At 43.5% G+C, this 20919-nt stretch overlaps 1 protein-coding gene across 1 annotated transcript in view; it reads right to left on the minus strand.

Annotated features, from left to right (window-relative positions):
* The window catches only part of LOC147736415 (uncharacterized), a 465378-nt gene that overhangs the window by 68781 nt on the left and 375678 nt on the right, over positions 1-20919 (minus strand). The window contains exons 27-28 of the mRNA XM_086953155.1: positions 17168-17350; positions 15383-15640 (exon numbers count right to left, since the gene is read on the minus strand). Of these exons, the coding sequence (XP_086809281.1) occupies positions 15383-15640; positions 17168-17350 (441 nt within the window). The remainder of the gene's footprint in view (positions 1-15382; positions 15641-17167; positions 17351-20919) is intronic.

Consider the following 20919-nt stretch of genomic DNA (forward strand, 5'->3'; position numbering starts at 1 on the left):
GGCCTACAAAGCAGGATAGTATGAGAGATGGTGTCAAAGGCTGCTGACAGATCGAGCAGCACCAGCATGGCTGGAGAATCCCTGTCTAGCGTCATCCTGAGCGAGTCTGTGACCTCTAGGAGGGCCGTCTCAGTACTATACGAGGCTCGAAAGCCAGACTGAGACAGATCCAGGAAGTTATTCTTTTCCAAATAGCTGGCCCACTGTCGATTTATTATTGTTTCCAGAATCGTAGAGCAGCACGGGAGGAGAGATATTGGCCTATAGTTCTGTAGGTCCCTTGGGTCTGCTGATGCCCTTTTCAATAAAGGTTACAAACAGGCTCTCTTCCATATACGTGAGAAAGTTGCATTTTCAAGTGAGATATTGCATATCTCTGCCAATGAGTCAGCAATGACCGGTGCTAACTCCGACATAACTGCTGGTGGTGCTGGATCTAAGACCAATCCAGATTTTGCCTGGGCCAAAAGGGCACCAACGTGCTCACTGGTAATACTGGAGAAATGGTCTACAGTCGGGGAGCAGAAACTTAATTGGAAGGAGACTCCCTCATAAGCTCTCACTTCAGAGCCAAAGACGTGGTAAATTAGATCGATTTTATTAGTAAAATGCGTCACAAGGTTTTTACAAAGCTCCTGCTTTGCTGGTGGAAGTGGGTTGTTCGCCCTGGGATTGGTGAACTCCTTTACAATAACAAAGAGCTCAAGCGAGGAGTACTTAGCTCCTACAATACGTGCCCCTAGGTAGGTTCTTCTGGCTGTATTACAACTATTAAGATAGATTCTGTGAACCTCTCGATAACTTCTCTTGTCTAATTCGGACTTAGACTTCCTCCATTTCCTTTATTTTTTTCTGCACAAGGCTTTTTCTCTCTTAAGAGTGTTGGAGTACCAAGTTGCAGGGGCTGCCCTGGTCTGTAATTTAACCAGCTTCCGCGGTGCGATAGAGTGGAGAGCCTCTGTAAGGGAGGCCTCGAAGAAATCTAACGCCTGGTCACAATCCTCGGCTAGCTTAAGTAAGTGGGGGGGTATAGACCTTGCTAAAAGCAGAGGCTGTAACTTTTTTCCAGCTTCTGCGAAACTCTTTATGAGGTTGTAAAATTCGCCGACCTTCTGAGAAGATTCGACTAATAATTCGGGAATATTAGAGAAGAGTGTTGTATATTGATTCTTCTTGTAATATGGCTGACCGTACTCATTAGCCCTTCCTTAGTGTTTTCACCTCCTCAGCCTTCCAGAATACCTGTTAGTGTTCTAACCTGTACCAGAGTGTTCTACCAGTGTCAGTTGATGGTCTGGTCAGCTGGCGAGGTTTGTACTCAGCTGTGTCCTATAATAAATCTACATGTAATCAACTAGAAGTATCCTGTCATCTATCACCATCTATTTACAACAAAGTATCCTGTCATCTATCACCATCTATTTACAACATTTTGGCGACGTGGGGCAAAGGTCACAAGATGAAGTCTGGACAACCGGGGGGGGCGAAGGTTCCAGCACAGAGTTTGGACAGAAAGTCCACAACGGGGGGCAAAGGTTCCAGCACAGAGTCTGGACAGAAAGTCCACAACTGGGACAAAGGTCCCAGGTCAGAGTCTGGACAGTAAGTCCGCAATGGAGGCAAAGTTTGGAAAGCCTGAATTTGGGACAAATGTTCCAGGAATAACACCGAGGATGGACAGTGGTCCAGATTGCGTCTAAGTTAGTCACATCTAGGACTATGTATCCATCTTTTGAAGTGAAAGCTTCAAGCAAAAAAATGAATCTCTTTACATCGCATGTGATACTGCACTTAGCAATCTTGAAGAGTACCTATGTGTGGAATTCTCAAATTTTATCTAAGACTGTGGTATTTGTAAAGCACGAAGGCGTCCTTTTAGCTGTCTATCTTCAACTCAGAGCGTAAACTGTTGGTGAACGGAAACAGATTTGAGAGAGTGGATTGTCTCTTCCTGTTTTGCTGGTCAAAGACTGATTGGAGGGAGTGCACTATCTTTTCCTGTTTTGTCAGTCTAAGGGAAGTAGGTAGTGGTGATGCCTATTAGTTGTTTTAAGTGTTGTGTCTCACCTCACACTTAACTTTTACACTCTTTGCCCCAAAATGCTCTTTTGCCTTCATGAACTAAAAATAGTTCATGTCGTCTTAGACCTCCTATCTGTCTTTAATACTATTGTTGCTGTCTCCCATACTTTAAGCTTTATTGTTTTTATGTTTGTTTTATTTCTTTTCTGTAAAGGAGGAAGATGTATTGTACATTGATTCTTCTTGTAATATGGCTGACCGTAGTCATTAGCCCTTCCTTAGTGTTTTCACCTCCTCAGCCTCCCAGAATACCTGTTAGTGTTCTAACCTGTACCAGAGTGTTCTACCAGTGTCAGTTGATGGTCTGGTCAGCTGGCGAGGTTTGTACTCAGCTGTGTCCTATAATACATCTACATGTAATCAACTAGAAGTATCCTGTCATCTATCACCATCTATTTACAACAAAGATGTTGTCCAGAATATGGCCAGCCGAGTGAGTCAAACTCTTTACTCTGGGAAAAAGATCCAGGGATTCCATGGTTGCTATCAGGCTAGGCGATAGATAGATGGATAGATAGATAGATAGATAGATAGATAGATAGATAGATAGATAGATAGATAGATAGATCGATAGATAGATAGATAGATAGATAGATAGATAGATTGAGAGGCGATAGATAGATAGAGTGAGGTGATAGATAGATAGATAGATAGATAGATAGATAGATAGATAGATAGATAGATAGATAGATAGATAGATAGATAGTGTGAGGGCATTGGCTAGATAGAGTGAGGGCGATAGATAGATAGGGTGAGGACAATAGATAGATAGACAGATAGAGTGAGGGCATAGATAGATAGACAGATAGAGTGAGGGCCATAGATAGATGGATAGATAGATAGATAGATAGATAGATAGATAGATAGATAGATAGATAGATAGATAGAGTGAGGGCAATAGATAGATAGATAGATAGATAGATAGATAGATAGATAGATAGATAGATAGATAGATAGATAGATAGATAGATAGAATGATGGCGATAGATAGATAGAGTTAGGGCTATAGATAGATACAGTGAGGGCGATAGATAGAGTGAGGGTGATAGATAGAGTGAGGGCGAAAGATAGATAGAGTGAGGGCGATAGATAGATAGAAAGATAGATACACTTTTTTAATATAATTTGGGGGCATGTTTGAAGTAGTTTTTTAAAAAACATTATGTAATGTATGTCGTCTTTTATGAATTTTATTCGAAATAAAGACAAAATGAAACTAAAAAAAGATAGATAGATAGATAGATTAATAGATAGATAGATAGATAGATAGATAGATAGATAGATAGATAGATAGAGAGAGAGATAGATGGCAATAGATAGATAGATAGAGTGAGGGCAATAGATAGATAGATAGATAGATAGATAGATAGATAGATAGATAGATAGATAGATAGATAGATAGATAGATAGATAGATAGATAGATAGATAGATAGATAGATAGAGAGATAGATGGCAATAGATAGATAGATAGAGTGAGGGCAATAGATAGATAGATAGATAGATAGATAGATAGATAGATAGATAGATAGATAGATAGATAGATAGATAGATAGATTGATAGATAGATAGATAGATAGATAGATAGATAGAGTGAGTGAGTGCGATAGATAGATAGATAGTGTGAGGGCATTGGATAGATAGAGTGAGGGCGATAGATAGAGTGAGGGCGATAGATAGAGTGAGGGCAATAGATAGATAGACAGATAGAGTGAGGGCCATAGATAGATAGACAGATAGAGTGAGGGCCATAGATAGATAGATAGATAGATAGATAGATAGATAGATAGATAGATAGATAGATAGATAGATAGATAGAGCGAGGGTGATAGATAGATAGATAGAGGGCGATAGATAGATAGATAGATAGATAGATAGATAGATAGATAGATAGATAGATAGATAGATAGATAGATAGATAGATAGATAGATAGAGCGAGGGTGATAGATAGATAGATAGATAGATAGATAGATAGATAGATAGATAGACAGACAGACAGACAGACAGACAGATATATATATAGATAGATAGATAGATAGATAGATCGATCGATCGATCGATAGATAGATAGATAGATAGATAGAATGATGGAGTTAGGGCTATAGATAGATAAAGTGAGGGCGATAGATAGAGTGAGGGCGATAGATAGATAGATAGATAGATAGATAGATAGATAGATAGATAGATAGATAGATAGATAGATAGATAGATAGATAGATAGATAGATAGATAGTGTGAGGGCATTGGATAGATAGAGTGAGGGCGATAGATAGATAGTCTGAGGGCAATAGATAGATAGACAGATAGAGTGAGGGCCATAGATAGATAGACAGATAGAGTGAGGGCCATAGATAGATAGATAGATAGATAGATAGATAGATAGATAGATAGATAGATAGATAGATGGAGTGAGGGCGATAGATAGATAGATAGAGGGCGATAGATAGATAGATAGATAGATAGATAGATAGATAGATAGATAGATAGATAGATAGATAGATAGATAGATAGATAGATAGATAGATAGATAGATAGATAGATAGATAGATAGATAGATAGATAGATAGATAGATAGATAGATAGATAGATAGATAGATAGATAGATAGATAGATTGAGGGTGATAGAGAGATAGATAGATAGATAGATAGATAGACAGACAGACAGACAGACAGACAGACAGACAGACAGACAGATAGATAGATAGATAGATAGATAGATAGAAAGATATTATTATTATTAATATTATTATTAAACTCATTTTTATGGCGCACGAATCATCCCCCAAGGGATCTCTCGGCGCCTGAGAAAGAAACGGTTGGAGAAGTGCGCAGTCAATTTTCAAAACAGCCAGGTCTTAAGTAGCTTTTTAAAATGAACAAAATTAGTGCAGGCACGGAGAGACTCAGGAAGCTTATTCCAGTGTGTCGGGCCAGGTAGGAAAAGGCACGTCCTCACCTTTTGACCTTCTTGATTCTCCTGCCACATAGCAGGTTGCGGTTACTCGACCTGAGTTGTCTTCCTGGTTGGTAACGTTCAATCTTGTTAGCCAAATACGACGGACCCAGCCCATGCAGAGGCATGAAGACAATACAAAGCAGTTTAAAAATGGCACGCTTTCTTATGGGCAGCCAATGCAAAAGTCGCAGCAGGGGAAGGGAGGGAGTTTGCACTGGTTTATCCAGTGCCAGGCGAGCTGCAGTATTCTGCACAACCTGGAGCTTGGCCAACAAATCCTCCCTCACGCCCACCAGCAAAGCATTGCCATAGTCCAGGCGACTCATCAAAAGTGCCTGGATCAGGGTTGCCGTCACAGGGATCCAAGGAATATCTTTCTGAGCGACCTCAACGTCCCATCGCAGGGGCTGCTAAAGTTTTGACCTGCTCTTCCATTGAAAGATTGTTGTCCTTTTTGATCCCTAGGTTCTTTGCCCATCCCCTAAGGGCAGGGGGTTCTCCTAATTCTGTTGGCCACCAATCGGTGCTCCAAAATTCTACTGCCTTCCCAAATAACAGAATCTCCGTCTTAGAGGAGTTCAGCAATAGAAAATTGTATCTCATCCATTTGGCGATGGCCGTCATGCAGCCAATAAATTTGGCCTTAGTTTCGGCTGGATTGTCCCCAATGTGTACTATCAGCTGCGTATCGTCAGCGTAGGAGATGGTTTCAAACCCATAATTTCTGACGAAACTGGCCAAGGGGGCAATGTAGATGTTAAACAACGTTGGGGTCAGAATAGAGCCCTGAAGCACCCACTTGTCCACAGCTATGATAGGTGACACAAATGAGTCCATCTGCACAGCTTGAGTTCTATCTGACAGGGAACTCTGCATCCAGTCCAGTGCTGATCCTCTGACACCAATCTCTTTAGGCCTACATAGCAGGATAGTATGAGAGATGGTGTCAAAGGCTGCTGACAGATCGAGCAGCACCAGCATGGCTGGAGAATCCCTGTCTAGCGTCATCCTGAGCGAGTCTGTGACCTCTAGGAGGGCCGTCTCAGTACTATACGAGGCTCGAAAGCTAGACTGAGACAGATCCAGGATGTTATTCTTTTCCAAATAGCTGGCCCACTGTCGATTTATTATTGTTTCCAGAATCGTAGAGCAGCACGGGAGGAGAGATATTGGCCTATAGTTCTGTAGGTCCCTTGGGTCTGCTGATGCCCTTTTCAATAAAGGTTACAAACAGGCTCTCTTCCATATACGTGAGAAAGTTGCATTTTCAAGTGAGATATTGCATATCTCTGCCAATGAGTCAGCAATGACCGGTGCTAACTCCGACATAACTGCTGGTGGTGCTGGATCTAAGACAGATCCAGATTTTGCCTGGGCCAAAAGGGCTCCAACGTGCTCACTGGTAATACTGGAGAAATGGTCTACAGTCGGGGAGCAGAAACTTAATTGGAAGGAGACTCCCTCATAAGCTCTCACTTCAGAGCCAAAGACGTGGTAAATTAGATCGATTTTATTAGTAAAATGCGTCAAAAGGTTTTTACAAAGCTCCTGCGTTGCTGGTGGAAGTGGGTTGTTCGCCCTGGGATTGGTGAACTCCTTTACAATAACAAAGAGCTCAAGCGAGGAGTACTTAGCTCCTACAATACGTGCCCCTAGGTAGGTTCTTCTGGCTGTATTACAACTATTAAGATAGATTCTGTGAACCTCTCGATAACTTCTCTTGTCTAATTCGGACTTAGACTTCCTCCATTTCCTTTATTTTTTTCTGCACAAGGCTTTTTCTCTCTTAAGAGTGTTGGAGTACCAAGTTGCAGGGGCTGCCCTGGTCTGTAATTTAACCAGCTTCTGCGGTGCGATAGAGTCGAGAGCCTCTGTAAGGGAGGCCTCGAAGAAATCTAACGCCTGGTCACAATCCTCGGCTAGCTTAAGTAAGGGGGGGGTATAGACCTTGCTAAAAGCAGAGGCTGTAACTTTTTTCCAGCTTCTGCGAAACTCTTTATGAGGTTGTAAAATTCGCCGACCTTCTGAGAAGATTCGACTAATAATTCGGGAATATTAGAGAAGAGTGTTGTATATTGATTCTTCTTGTAATATGGCTGACCATACTCATTAGCCCTTCCTTAGTGTTTTCACCTCCTCAGCCTTCCAGAATACCTGTTAGTGTTCTAACCTGTACCAGAGTGTTCTACCAGTGTCAGTTGATGGTCTGGTCAGCTGGCGAGGTTTGTACTCAGCTGTGTCCTATAATAAATCTACATGTAATCAACTAGAAGTATCCTGTCATCTATCACCATCTATTTACAACATTTTGGCGACGTGGGGCAAAGGTCACAAGATGAAGTCTGGACAACCGGGGGGGCGGAGGTTCCAGCACAGAGTTTGGACAGAAAGTCCACAACGGGGGGCAAAGGTTCCAGCACAGAGTCTGGACAGAAAGTCCACAAAGGGGACAAAGGTCCCAGCACAGAGTCTGGACAGAAAGTCCACAAAGGGGACAAAGGTCCCAGCACAGAGTCTGGACAGAAAGTCCACAACTGGGACAAAGGTCCCAGGTCAGAGTCTGGACAGTAAGTCCGCAATGGAGGCAAAGTTTGGAAAGCCTGAATTTGGGACAAAGGTTCCAGGAATAACACCGAGGATGGACAGTGGTCCAGATTGCGTCTAAGTTGGTCACATCTAGGACTATGTATCCATCTTTTGAAGTGAAAGCTTCAAGCAAAAAAATGAATCTCTTTACATCGCATGTGATACTGCACTTAGCAATCTTGAAGAGTACCTAGGTGTGGAATTCTCAAATTTTATCTAAGACTGTGGTATTTGTAAAGCACGAAGGCGTCCTTTTAGCTGTCTATCTTCAACTCAGAGCGTAAACTGTTGGTGAACGGAAACAGATTTGAGAGAGTGGACTGTCTCTTCCTGTTTTGCTGGTCAAAGACTGATTGGAGGGAGTGCACTATCTTTTCCTGTTTTGTCAGTCTAAGGGAAGTAGGTAGTGGTGATGCCTATTAGTTGTTTTAAATGTTGTGTCTCACCTCACACTTAACTTTTACACTCTTTGCCCCAAAATGCTCTTTTGCCTTCATGAACTAAAAATAGTTCATGTCGTCTTAGACCTCCTATCTGTCTTTAATACTATTGTTGCTGTCTCCCATACTTTAAGCTTTATTGTTTTTATGTTTGTTTTATTTCTTTTCTGTAAAGGAGGAAGATGTATTGTACATTGATTCTTCTTGTAATATGGCTGACCGTAGTCATTAGCCCTTCCTTAGTGTTTTCACCTCCTCAGCCTCCCAGAATACCTGTTAGTGTTCTAACCTGTACCAGAGTGTTCTACCAGTGTCAGTTGATGGTCTGGTCAGCTGGCTAGGTTTGTACTCAGCTGTGTCCTATAATACATCTACATGTAATCAACTACAAGTATCCTGTCATCTATCACCATCTATTTACAACAAAGATGTTGTCCTGAATATGGCCAGCCGAGTGAGTCAAATTCTTTACTCTGGGAAAAAGATCCAGGGATTCCATGGTTGCTATCAGGCTAGGCGATAGATAGATAGATAGATAGATAGATAGATAGATAGATAGATAGATAGATAGATAGATAGATAGCGTGAGGGCGATAGATAGATAGAGTGAGGGTGATAGATAGATAGATAGATAGATAGATAGATAGATAGATAGATAGATAGATAGATAGATAGATAGATAGATAGATAGATAGATAGATAGATAGATAGATAGATAGATAGATAGATTGAGGGCGATAGATAGATAGAGTGAGGGTGATAGATAGATAGATAGATAGATAGATAGATAGATAGATAGATAGATAGATAGATAGATAGATAGATAGATAGATAGATAGATAGATAGATAGATAGATAGATAGATAGAGGGCGATAGATAGATAGAGTGAGGGTGATAGATAGATAGATAGATAGATAGATAGATAGATAGATAGATAGATAGATAGATAGATAGATAGATAGATAGATAGATAGATAGATAGATAGATAGATAGATAGATAGATTGAGGGCGATAGATAGATAGAGTGAGGGTGATAGATAGATAGATAGATAGATAGATAGATAGATAGATAGATAGATAGATAGATAGATAGATAGATAGATAGATAGATAGATAGATAGATAGATAGATAGATAGATAGATAGATAGATAGATAGATAGAGTGAGGGCAAGATTTCCTATTGTAGCCCATGTTAAATGTGAAGGACATTTAACATGGGCTTCAATTGGAATTCTATAGAGCATATTATCAAGCCCATTATCGCGGTTTTATCTGCAGTTTTCTGTCGCTAAGACGGTGATAATTGTATCGCCTGTCTTGATAATATGTCCCATAGTTCTGAAGTTTTAGGACTTTTGCCTATAGACTCTTCACCAGCTAAATGTTCTACAATTTGGGGATTGCACGTGGTGATCCAGACTCATCTACCACCATTAATGCATAATGTTTATGGCTACATTCCACTGCTCTGTGCCATACTGTTCAAGGGATCACTCGTGCAGTTGTTGAGTATCGAAGATGCTAATGGCAGACTTCTTGCTGCTACTTTTCATAACTTCATAGCCACCGCCTCCCGGGTTTGCCCGAAATGACCCTGTCCGTGAGTGAAAGCTTTTTCTGAATGTGCAATTTCGCGTCACAAAATATTTTTGAATAATAATGATTTGTATAATCAATATAGACATAACTGATGAATTAATAATCTTGCACTTGAAATAGTTGTAGCTGGAGGTTTAGAAGTGTGTTTATTAATGTTGTTTAGCTGTGCCATATTTTCGTAGAGCACCATTTAATTAAATGGATGCTGTTTTGCTCGTTATCCCTCCCAATCAATGTAACCCAACCCCCACCCCCTCCTCCCACGTGTCTTCTCTCCCCTGCAGTTTTCACGGAGCATAGGACACTGATACAATTGGTTATTTTTCTTACCGAGCATGTATTGTAAATGAAACCTACCCGGTGAACGTAGCGCTATACAAGCAACTTTTTACATTACATTACAAATGTACATTTCTGGAGGACATTTCCACTGGAAGTCTGATGTAGGCTTGTTAGCAGACAGATGTATACGTTTTTGGCCAGGTTTACGAAATCATCCCACAGTGCAGTGCACAGCTGCAAATGCTGTGCTGCGCTACATGAGGAGAGAGCAGGAGAGCGCCATATTTACAGAAATGTGCTGCAGTGAGCTACACACACACCTTTTCACCATAGTTAACCACATGACTGCTAAGGCAATTCCCCTCCTGTGCTGCAGATCCTTGAAATACATTATTTCATGACGAGCTCAGCTCGTCATGAGCAGCGAAGGGGGGTGTCTTTCTGAGTCTAACATAGGCTTTGTACTAAATACAGTGCAGAACAAAATAAAATGCTTAGACTAATTGTAAAACTTTTCCCACCATGTATGAGTGCCGTACAGTGCAGCACACAAGCGAAGGTGGGGAAGAACGGAGAAATGAAAGCATTTCTCCATAACAGCTTCTGGTTGAAGTGGGAGCTATTATTTGATGCAAAACCCTGTCATCTTTTTTAATAAATAGGGTTTCATGTCAGAAACCTTGGGCGGTTGCATGGGAACGCCCATATACCACCCATGGGAATGCGCCTTTGGTGCTAAATAATGCAAAGTAGTGATATGCGCTGCTTTCAAGTGATTTTCCAGTGCAATACATTACAATACAAATATTTGCGCTGAAAAGTAAATTAGTAAAAAAAAAATTTTGCATCGATTTGCATCACTTTTGTGATGTAAACACAGCGCTAAATCTTAGTAAATATACCCCATTGTTTGAAAATGTTTCATATTTTGTTGTACATCTCCGGATTGGGCTGTTGCTGTGGAGGCTAATGGAAGACTCCTTACCTCAGAAATGGGTTAGAGCTAATTTCTCCAGTGTTATAAATAGTCATGCCATGCTGAATTTACAGTTTTTGCTTATTAAATATCCTTCATTTAACTCTGTCCATTTAGCCTGATGACTTGTTCTTTAATCCTGAATTCGACTATGTATTCTGTATTTCAGCCGTCATTGCATATATTTAGGGCCTCATTTATGAGGCTGTGCATCACTTTTACGCCGCCGGTGCGTCACTTTTTGTGACGCACCAATGGTGTAAAAAATGTGCCTTGTTGCGCCATATTCACAAGTTGATGCGTCTAGGTAGATGCATCACTTTGTAAACCCCTGCGCCACATTATACTTGCGCCAGGTATAATGTATGCAGGGGGGGGCGTTCTGACGCAAGTAAGGGTCATAGAAGTGACGCAGTGAAATCTATAAGATTTGACTGCGCCACTTCTAGGACTCAAATGTGTAAATTTCTTACGCCTGCCTCACAGCAGGCGTAAGACTGACGCAGGCCCCATGTGAAAGGGCACATTGCTGGAATTGCGTCACTTTTGTGACACACCCCAGCAATGCGTCACTTTTGCGCCATACAGATACGTCAGAAATACTGACGTATCTGTAACTCCTTGCGCCCTGATGCGTCATACTGTAAATATGACGCATCATTGGTGTCGCAAGGAGGGAGCAGTGAAAAGTGACGCATTGCCGTTTTCACGCAGCGATGCGTCACTTTTCATAAATGAGGCCCTTAGATTTTTTTGTAATACCTATATTGAGGTTTGTATTAAAACCATCTAACTTTCCATTGACCTAGAACTCAGTTATTGAGTGCTCTTAGTCACTATTATTTATAACTCTGCTAAGGTGATTTTGTGGGCCTGATGTCGAGGAGGGTGGTGACTCATCGCTAGATCAAGGGTGCCGGAGCCGAGATGCCAAAGGTAAGTTTTAGAGTGATCAAATTACTACAGTGTAGTAAAATATTGGGGAACGTCTATGGGAAGGTGCTGAGAAATACACATTCTTTCTCATAGAGGAAGTTGAATGGGCACACTGGAAGTGATCATGTATACGGTTGTCTTTATTTCACAAGGGCCTCAATAAATAACTGAGGATGACTTGCTAAGGTCCCTTCTGGACTTGTCACGCGGATAGTTGACCACTAAGAGCAATGGTGTGAGCAGCACCTGGAGTTTCCTGAAAAAGAAGTACCATTGAATGCAAGCAAGTTCCAGCTTCCCATTTTCCTGTTGTAATCAAATCCATGCCTGTCGTCTGTCTTTCACGAAGATTACTCTAGTGTAGGTGCAAAGGAGTTTTGTCACCAAGGTGGTCTCAATGGGCCAAGGCTTATCCTCATTGTTAGCTCACTTGAATTGCTAAGTCATATATTAACATAAAACCTCAAAGCTATCTCATTGTTACAAAAAATTGAGGATGTAGTTCATTTCCCAACAGACTTAATAGGGTGCTGAAAAGGCACTTTAGGGTTTCTACTTAAGCTTACGCTTTTCATGACCTCTTTCGTAGTCTTGAGTTAGTGGCCAACTTTGGGGTGCATTGGTGATGTCTCTGTACCCAGCAGCCCATGAAATCCCTTAGCAGATCTGGGGGTGCACTGGGAAACCTATGGAACTTGCCACAGACCTATGGAACCTAAAGGGACATTGGGCCGTATTTTTATTTGGGATTCCTTAACACACTACTTGATGCTAGGCCTGTTAGAGTTTTGAGAAAATGCAAGGCACCAGAGTAGTAGAATTTTAGCAATAATCAAAGAAAACTGACTAGATTGTGTACATAACAATAGGAACCTCTGCTTAGAACAGCATACTGACAGTAATCATCCTTAGAAACAACATGCCATTCAATCTCCATTTAGCTTATTTTAATATAAAGGTAACAGAATGATATCAATCTCTAACTTAGGGGCTCATTAAGATAAAGTGCGGTCAGTCCGCCACCCGCTATATGTCAGTCAGGAGACTGACCGACATGCAGGCAGCGGTCTGACTGCACAATTAGGGTGTGACCACCATGCTGGCAGTCGGAAACGTGCTATTTTACATTGCAGCTTGTGCTGCGGCCCAGGAAAAGGGAACAGGCACCGGCTCCAAGCAAGAGACCCGATTTCGACTGCCTTTGTCTGCCTTTGGTCCTTTTTTAAACTCAGTCACTGACTATTTCCCCAGCACTCAATAATGGGAAAAAATAATGGCCATGACTTCTGAAAGTTTCTTCTGAGCTCTTAATGTAGAAGCCATGGTTTGCTGTAATATGCTCTTGTATGTCTCTCATATCAACAGCTCACATTTATCTTGGACTCCTCAAAATCTTGGAGTAGAACTTTAACCTTCTCCAGACTCCCCCTTCTCCAGACTCCCCCTTCTCCACCCTAGAGATCTTAGTGAAGCACTGTAACCTTCCCCATCCTCAAGATCTTGGAGTAACACTACAACTGTCTCCAGACTCCCCCTTCCTCATCCTCAAGATCTTGGAGTAGCACTGTAACCTTCTCCAGACTCCCCATTCTCCACCCTCGAGATCTTGGAGTAGCACTGTAACATCCTCCAGACTCCCCCTTCTCCACCTTCGAGATCTTGGAGTAGCACGGTAACCTTCTCCAGACTCAAGATCTTGGAGTAGCGCAGTAACCTTCTCCAGACTCCCCATTCTCCACCCTCGAGATCTTGGAGTAGCACTGTAACATCCTCCAGACTCCCCCTTCTCCACCTTCGAGATCTTGGAGTAGCACGGTAACCTTCTCCAGACTCAAGATCTTGGAGTAGCACAGTAACCTTCTCCAGACTCCCCCTTCTCCATCCTCAAGATCTTGGAGTAGCACTGTAACCTTCTCCAGACTCCCCATTCTCCACCCTCGAGATCTTGCAGTAGCACTGTAACCTTCTCCAGACTCCCCCTTCTCCACCCTTGAGATCTTGGAGTAGCACTGTAACCTTCTCCAGACTCCCCCTTCTCCATCCTCAAGATCTTGGAGTAGTACTGTAACCTTCTCCAGACTCCCCCTTCTCCACCCTCGAGATCTTGGAGTAGCACAGTAACCTTCTCCAGACTCCCCCTTCTCCACCCTCGAGATCTTGGAGTAGCACAGTAACCTTCTCCAGGCTCCCCCTTCTCCACCCTAGAGATCTTAGTGAAGCACTGTAACCTTCCCCATCCTCAAGATCTTGGAGTAGCACTGTAACCTTCTCCAGACTCCCCATTCTCCACCCTCGAGATCTTGCAGTAGCACTGTAACCTTCTCCAGACTCCCCCTTCTCCACCCTCGAGATCTTGGAGTAGCACAGTAACCTTCTCCAGACTCCCCCTTCTCCACCCTCGAGATCTTGGAGTAGCACTGTAACCTTCTCCAGACTCCCCCTCCTCCATCCTCTAGATCTTGGAGTATCACTGTAACCTTCTCCAGACTCCCCCTTCTCCATCCTCAAGATCTTGGAGTAGCACTGCAATCATCCACAGACTCCCACTTCCCCATCCTCAAGATCTTGGAGTAGCACTGTAACCTTCTCCACCCTTGAGATCTTGGAGTAGCACTGTAACCTTCTCCACCCTTGAGATCTTGGAGTAGCACTGTAACCTTCTCCAGACTCCCACTTCTCCACCCTCAAGATCTTAGAGTAGCAATGTAACCTTCGCCAGACTCCCCATTCTCCACCCTCGAGATTTTGGAGTAGCACAGTAACCTTCTCCAGACTCCCCATTCTCCACCCTTGAGATTTTGGAGTAGCACAGTAACCATCACCAGACTCCCCCTTCTCCATCCTCAAGATCTTGGAGTAGCACAGTAACCTTCTCCAGACTCAAGATCTTGGAGTAGCACAGTAACCTTCTCCAGACTCAAGATCTTGGAGTAGCACTGTAACCTTCTCCAGACTCCCACTTCTCCACCCTCGAGATCTTGGAGTAGCAATGTAACCTTCTCCAGACTCCCCATTCTCCACCCTCGAGACTTTGGAGTAGCACAGTAACCTTCTCCAGACTCCCCATTCTCCACCCTCGAGATTTTGGAGTAGCACAGTAACCATCTCCAGACTCCCCCTTCTCCATCCTCAAGTTCTTGGAGTAGCACAGTAACCTTCTCCAGACTCAAGATCTTGGAGTAGCACTGCAACCATCTCCAGACTCCCACGTCCCAAGATCTTGGAGTAGCACTGTAACCTTCTCCAGACTCCTCCCTTCTTCATATGTGGCTCCACAATGCTACATTTCCACCCAGGTGGTGGTGTGGGGAAAAGGTAGTAGACTAGAAGATCCAGAGTGAGCAAGAAATCCAGCAGTTTGATTCTTCTATCCATAATTTCACCATGGCACACAACCATACTAGTCGTTGCTCTAGCTGATCTGCATGAACACAGATGTGCGCGCACACACACGCACGCACACATGCACATATGTGTACACACACACACGCACTCATTTGAATCCAGAATGCAATGGCTTTACCTGGCTAGGCTCTCCCTGGTACAGAGGCACCTGGTAGACACCTGTATTGCAGTACCCTTTCCTGAAGACGTGGAGGGCGGTCCAGGCCTGGCTCCCGGGGGCAAACACCAGGCTCTCCTCTGGAAGAGGTGCAGTCTCTTTGTTTGTGGTGCTGGCGGGTTTGTTTAGACCGCTCCCATCTTCCTCTGAAAATACTGAGACCTGGTGCAGGTGAATAATGAGCGTGAGGTGCTCATTGTACAGCCGCCGTGGAAAGGGCTAGGAGAAGGTGGGGAGAAAATGACAGAGATTTGGTATAAGAGGATTTTGGGTTCCATGGGTGCAGTGTAGTAGTGCTAGGCTGTCTCAGGTGGGCCCATCATTTGTCACTCTGCTGAGGCAGAACTCTCGCTCTACCCATAGGTGCTGTCACAGCATCTAACAGAGCTCACCATTCACCCTACAGCATTCCTCCACCTGCATCCAACTCTACTCACACTGCACTACTAAGATCAGATACTGTCCCAATAGTAGTGGTCCTCCATCCCAAAGACTTCTTATTGACTCTGCTACGTTCACATTTTACCCATAAAACCCATATAGCAACCATTGTGTTCACATTCCACTTCTAATTCTCATTGTGCACCCCACTCAGCCCACACTGTACCCCTAAGTCTAGCACTGGACACCTCAGTGCCCACAATTCACACAGTTCCATTCATCCTGCATCACAGAGTCCACACTACACCCCTAAATTCTAACAAAGTATAAGAGAGAAACTCCTCGAAAGCCAGTCCTCAGTCCTCAGCGGCACCCCTAAATTCTCACACTACATCTCAGGATACCCCTGAAGTCACCGCCTACACGCTGCACCACTATGTAAATGTAAATGTACAGGAATTTATATAGCACAAATCACCACTGGTTTCTAAGCGCTTGCTTAGGGAACCCGTCCTGGTATTCCCCTGTGAGATAACCCCGGCAGGGTATCCGCAAGTTGAAAGCCAGGCATCCCGCCACGAGGGGCCATAGTGGAGATTAAGCAAGCTATTGCCCAGAGTCACAGAGTGTGAACCCGTGAATCGAGTAGGCACCGGGGCGAGAATTGTCGAGTCCATGGACATTTTAGGACTCAAGACCCCGCCGAGCCGGGAATTGAACCCTGGTCCCGGGCTGACCTCTGCTTCCAGGTCTGCCTCCTCTAACCAGTGAGCCACACTTCTCCACTATCATCCAACACTACCTCACAGCACTTGTCTTAGGCTCTGCCAGCCTCTCTCTTGTAGATCACAGACATGCAGTGGGTATTTAATTGATTCACAACCAGGGCACAGGCAGTGATGGGTTTTAGAAATGTGCCATAAATGACCGGACTGACTTCCTACCCTACATTTTATGCCTCAGAGAAGACGATGCCTTACCCCTACCAGCAGTTCTCAGAAGCTAGTGTTGTTCAAGAAGGGAGGGAAGGCTGCTTTTGTGACAAACCTATGAAAATGTTTGATACTTGTGGTGATCCAAGGTATGTGTAACCCCAAGGACATGTCAGGGCCTTTGTTGACAGAGGTGCACTGGAAGCCAGCCAAACACAGGGCCCCTCTGTGTCCAATAACAGAGTGGAGACACTATAGAGAGAAGCTGGTGGAAGGCCACGGGTCGTACAGTGTCCTGAAGCAGCCCCACACTCTCATAGAAAGGTCACACCTCATATCTTTAGAGGGCTGATCACTTAAATAACCCCCTGACCCAGACCCTCAGCAGGTCTGTGCTGTGCAAGACAGGGGCTGGCACAGGCCGCCGCAGTACCTTGAACCCGTCCAGCCAGACAGGGAAGTGCTGGGGGCTGTTGAAGTCTAGTGTCTCCACAAAAGCGGGGCGGTCGTATCTGCGCCAGGGCTCCCCGAAGTAAAAAGCTCCCGGGGGGTTGAAGCAGAAGTGAGCAAACGTAAAACCGGACCAGGGAAGGTTCCTGGCGCCGTCCACGCACACCTGGAAAACAGAAATCATAAAAAAATTGAAATAAGATGATATTACGGAAACACACATGACTAGTTAATGACAGACTTTCTGACATTTTCTGATATTATTGTCCCTCTCTATGAGCCTGTTATGAGCTAACTCTAATGATCTAAAAAGAAAAGAGAGGGGCCTGCTACTCCAGGAGTATGAACTAACTCTAATGATCTCAAAATAAAAGAGAGGGGCGTGCTGCTCCAGGAGATAGAGTTCCATGTACAATTTAATTGTCAACAATAAAAAAATCCCTTGGAGGAATCAATTCACTCTGTTCAAACATTCCACACTTCATTTCATTCGAGCTCATACACAGGTCTTACGAGGAACCCAAAAGACAATTTTTAAACAATTAGTTTTTAATATATCACTCTGAGTGAAAAAAGTTTTACAATTTATATAAAAGTCATAAAAATGTTTAAAAAACTATTTAAAAATCAGATAATAAAAAAATATTGCAGTGTCATGAAACATTATACCAAGAGAGATAACACATAAGACACACACATTTGTCATTTGAATGATGTTAATTGGAGTAGAATCAATAAGATATAATCTTCTCTGAGCTTTTTTTTATTGTGTGGCTCATTGTTCCTCAAATTTAACAGAAAACAGATCGTCAACGCATTTCGGTGGGTTGACAAATAGGAGAACCTTCTTCAGGACAACAACAAATATTTTTTACCTCTATATGAATATGAGGTGTCACCAGCTGTTTCCTTAGGTGAGGTACACTGAGGACCAAAGCTGGGCACACTCACTTGAGCTCTGAAGGTTAATACAAAGCTATATTGTTATAGTTTATAGCTCCCATATTTTGGTGTAGCATATAATTATAAATGTAATTGTTCACATTGCTGTTCACTCAATGCTTTCCCCTTTAATACAGTCCTATAAAATTCTTGTTCTTTGAATCAAAAAATATAATGGCAGTATTTGCTGGATCCGAATCCTCTTGTGGTCTCAAATATGTAGGAGTCCTATATGTTCGGATCAACATCCGAAATAGAGGACGTGGCTATGGAGGCGAAACTGCCCTCCCGATCCCTCAGGTTACCGTTAATCTCCTCTCTAGCATACCTGTCAGTGTCTGTATTTTGCTGCGGTTTTTGATGGTTGTGTCACATCCTGTCCCGTTACTGCCAAAAAGATCACAGGCACAAATATGGTAACAATCACATAGAGATGCTGCAACATGCACCTCCAGACAACAAATGACATCAGATTTCATGCCAAACATACAGATCAGGTCAGCCTTGGAGTGGAACAGCCACAACCATTACACGCCTGTTGGCGCTTGCGAAAGCTTCAGATTTCGCAGATGTTTTTGATTATATAATTAGATTTGGCTATAACAGGACAGGACGTGGCACGAACTATTGGATACCGCAGCAAAATACAATACTGAGAGGGGATTTCCTCTTTCCATACATGCTGCAGAATACAGTACACATAGAAAGAGGAATAAACAAGGAGAAATAAAGATTGGATTCAATGGAGATGGAATGGCATGTTGTTTCTAAGAAGGGTGATTACTCTTAGTATGCTGTTTTAAGCAGAACTTAACCCCTTCAGCGCAGCGCGAATTTTCGCGCTGTGCTGAAAGTTCTAATGAGCCTATGGGCTCATGACGGAACGGTTCCGTCACGAGCACAGCTCAACCGATGCTCATGACGGAACCGTTCCGTCATGAGCATGGAAGGGTTAATATGATTCTTCTCCTGGGAAGGCGAATGATTTTGGCCAATTTCCAGCTTTACAAGTCCATGGAAATCTGGGAAAGCGTCAAAATCCATGGGAGTTGCATGGGAACACCCACCACATCGCCCATGGAATGCCTACCGGGCGCAGACTAACGCAATGCAGCAATTTGCGCTGGGTTGCATTACTCCAGATTTATGAAGCCACTCAGAGGCAACAAAAGTGGCTCTGCATGACAATAAATCTGTTGTAGAGGTTTACGTTGTGTATTAACTACATTGCGTGGTGCAAGCATGACGCAAACCTCTCATAAATATGCCCCCTAGTATCTAAGATCCCTAAAAAGTCCTAGAAAATGTATTTGTACAATTCTTAGGAGTTTCGCACAAATTTGTTTTTCTACCGATCTTTTTTACTGCAACATTATTTTCCCAAACATACCATCTTAAAAATCCCTCAGTGATCCTTTTGTAATTAAGGCAGCATGTAGCCCTGTCATTTGTAGATATTGCAGAGTTTAGTTTGATAAACTGAGAGCGTCTGACCACTAAATATTGTATTTTCTTGTCCAAGTTTTTTTAAAGGCCCTAGAGAGGTGTGCAGTCTATGTCCATTTTGGCACATTTCTCTGAGTTATGTCTTTTAAATAGCCTGACCCAATCACGGCTGGAAATTGGAAGGGCCTGTGGGCATCTGATGTGCCACCAGCTCTATTGAAACTGAAAGCCATTGTAGTCATTCTCCCTGACCCAAGGACATGATCAATCTCATTGCTGTTCTGAACTTGTTGCAGTAATAAGGTGGCCTGCAGTGCATGTCAATCTTGCACGCACATTCATGTGAGTCAGAGATCACACCCCAATAGTATCATGCCAGAGAGAGTATATAATCGAATGTTTGCAGTGTTTATTGCATCTGTAATGTGGGGCCATAAGACAATCTGGAATCTAACCACAACCCGCTCGAAAACCTACAGCGTGCTCTTTGGGCCCAAAGCCATCAAAGCAAGGAGTGCATATCTCCAAGGCTATCGGCTTGCCTTCACCAAGAATTTATCTTACCTGGGGCTGGTCCTTGATGCCAAGTGAACCTGGGGTCCTTGTAAAGTTAAAGGCTCCCAAAGGTTTGCTAGAGCTGCCAGCTATATTTACAGCTTAGCCTCTCGGATTGGTGAAAAGCCTGTGGCCCCATTGCTGGAGGTATTTAGGAGCAAATGCTTCCCCATTCTTACTTATGGGGCTGGTATTGGGGCTATTCTACCATCTCCGCCTTCCAGCTTGAAGAGAACAAGGCCCTGTGCCGCCTCCTGGGTGTACCCTCGGCCTGTGCCACCTACATTGTCCACTCGGAACTTGGTGTTGGGTTTGTTGAAGACCTTATCAAATTGGACCCGCTGGTGCTTTGGTGCGCTATCTGGGTGAATCCACACGCAGGCCTGAACAGGAAGGTAATCTTGAATTGTCTTACTGGTGATAGAGGTCTAGCCATTCCCTGGATGAAAAACATCAAACAGGAAACGTCTGATTTACGAAGAACTGAGGGGCATATTATCAAGAACTGTGTTACAATTATCGCCGCTTCCCGAGGGGCCTGTCGGACCATTCCCCAGTGCTACTTCATGTAGGGGCCCTTCCCCCACCCTCCTGGCCGCTCTGGCGACTCAATGCTTGGTTCCTCCAAGATGAGGAGTTCAAGGACAGCATTGGTGCTGTACTTGGTGCCTACTTTGCCACTAACCAGGGCTCTGTGTCCTCCTCTCACACCCTTTGGAAGGCCGGTAAGGCCACTATTAGGGGGTTCACCAAGGGCCTGCTGAAACTCGCCAGTGAGGGACGTGATTCCCA

Source organism: Lissotriton vulgaris, chromosome 1_2 (assembly GCF_964263255.1).
Source record: "Lissotriton vulgaris chromosome 1_2, aLisVul1.2, whole genome shotgun sequence".
NCBI classification, from domain to species: Eukaryota; Metazoa; Chordata; class Amphibia; order Caudata; family Salamandridae; genus Lissotriton; species Lissotriton vulgaris.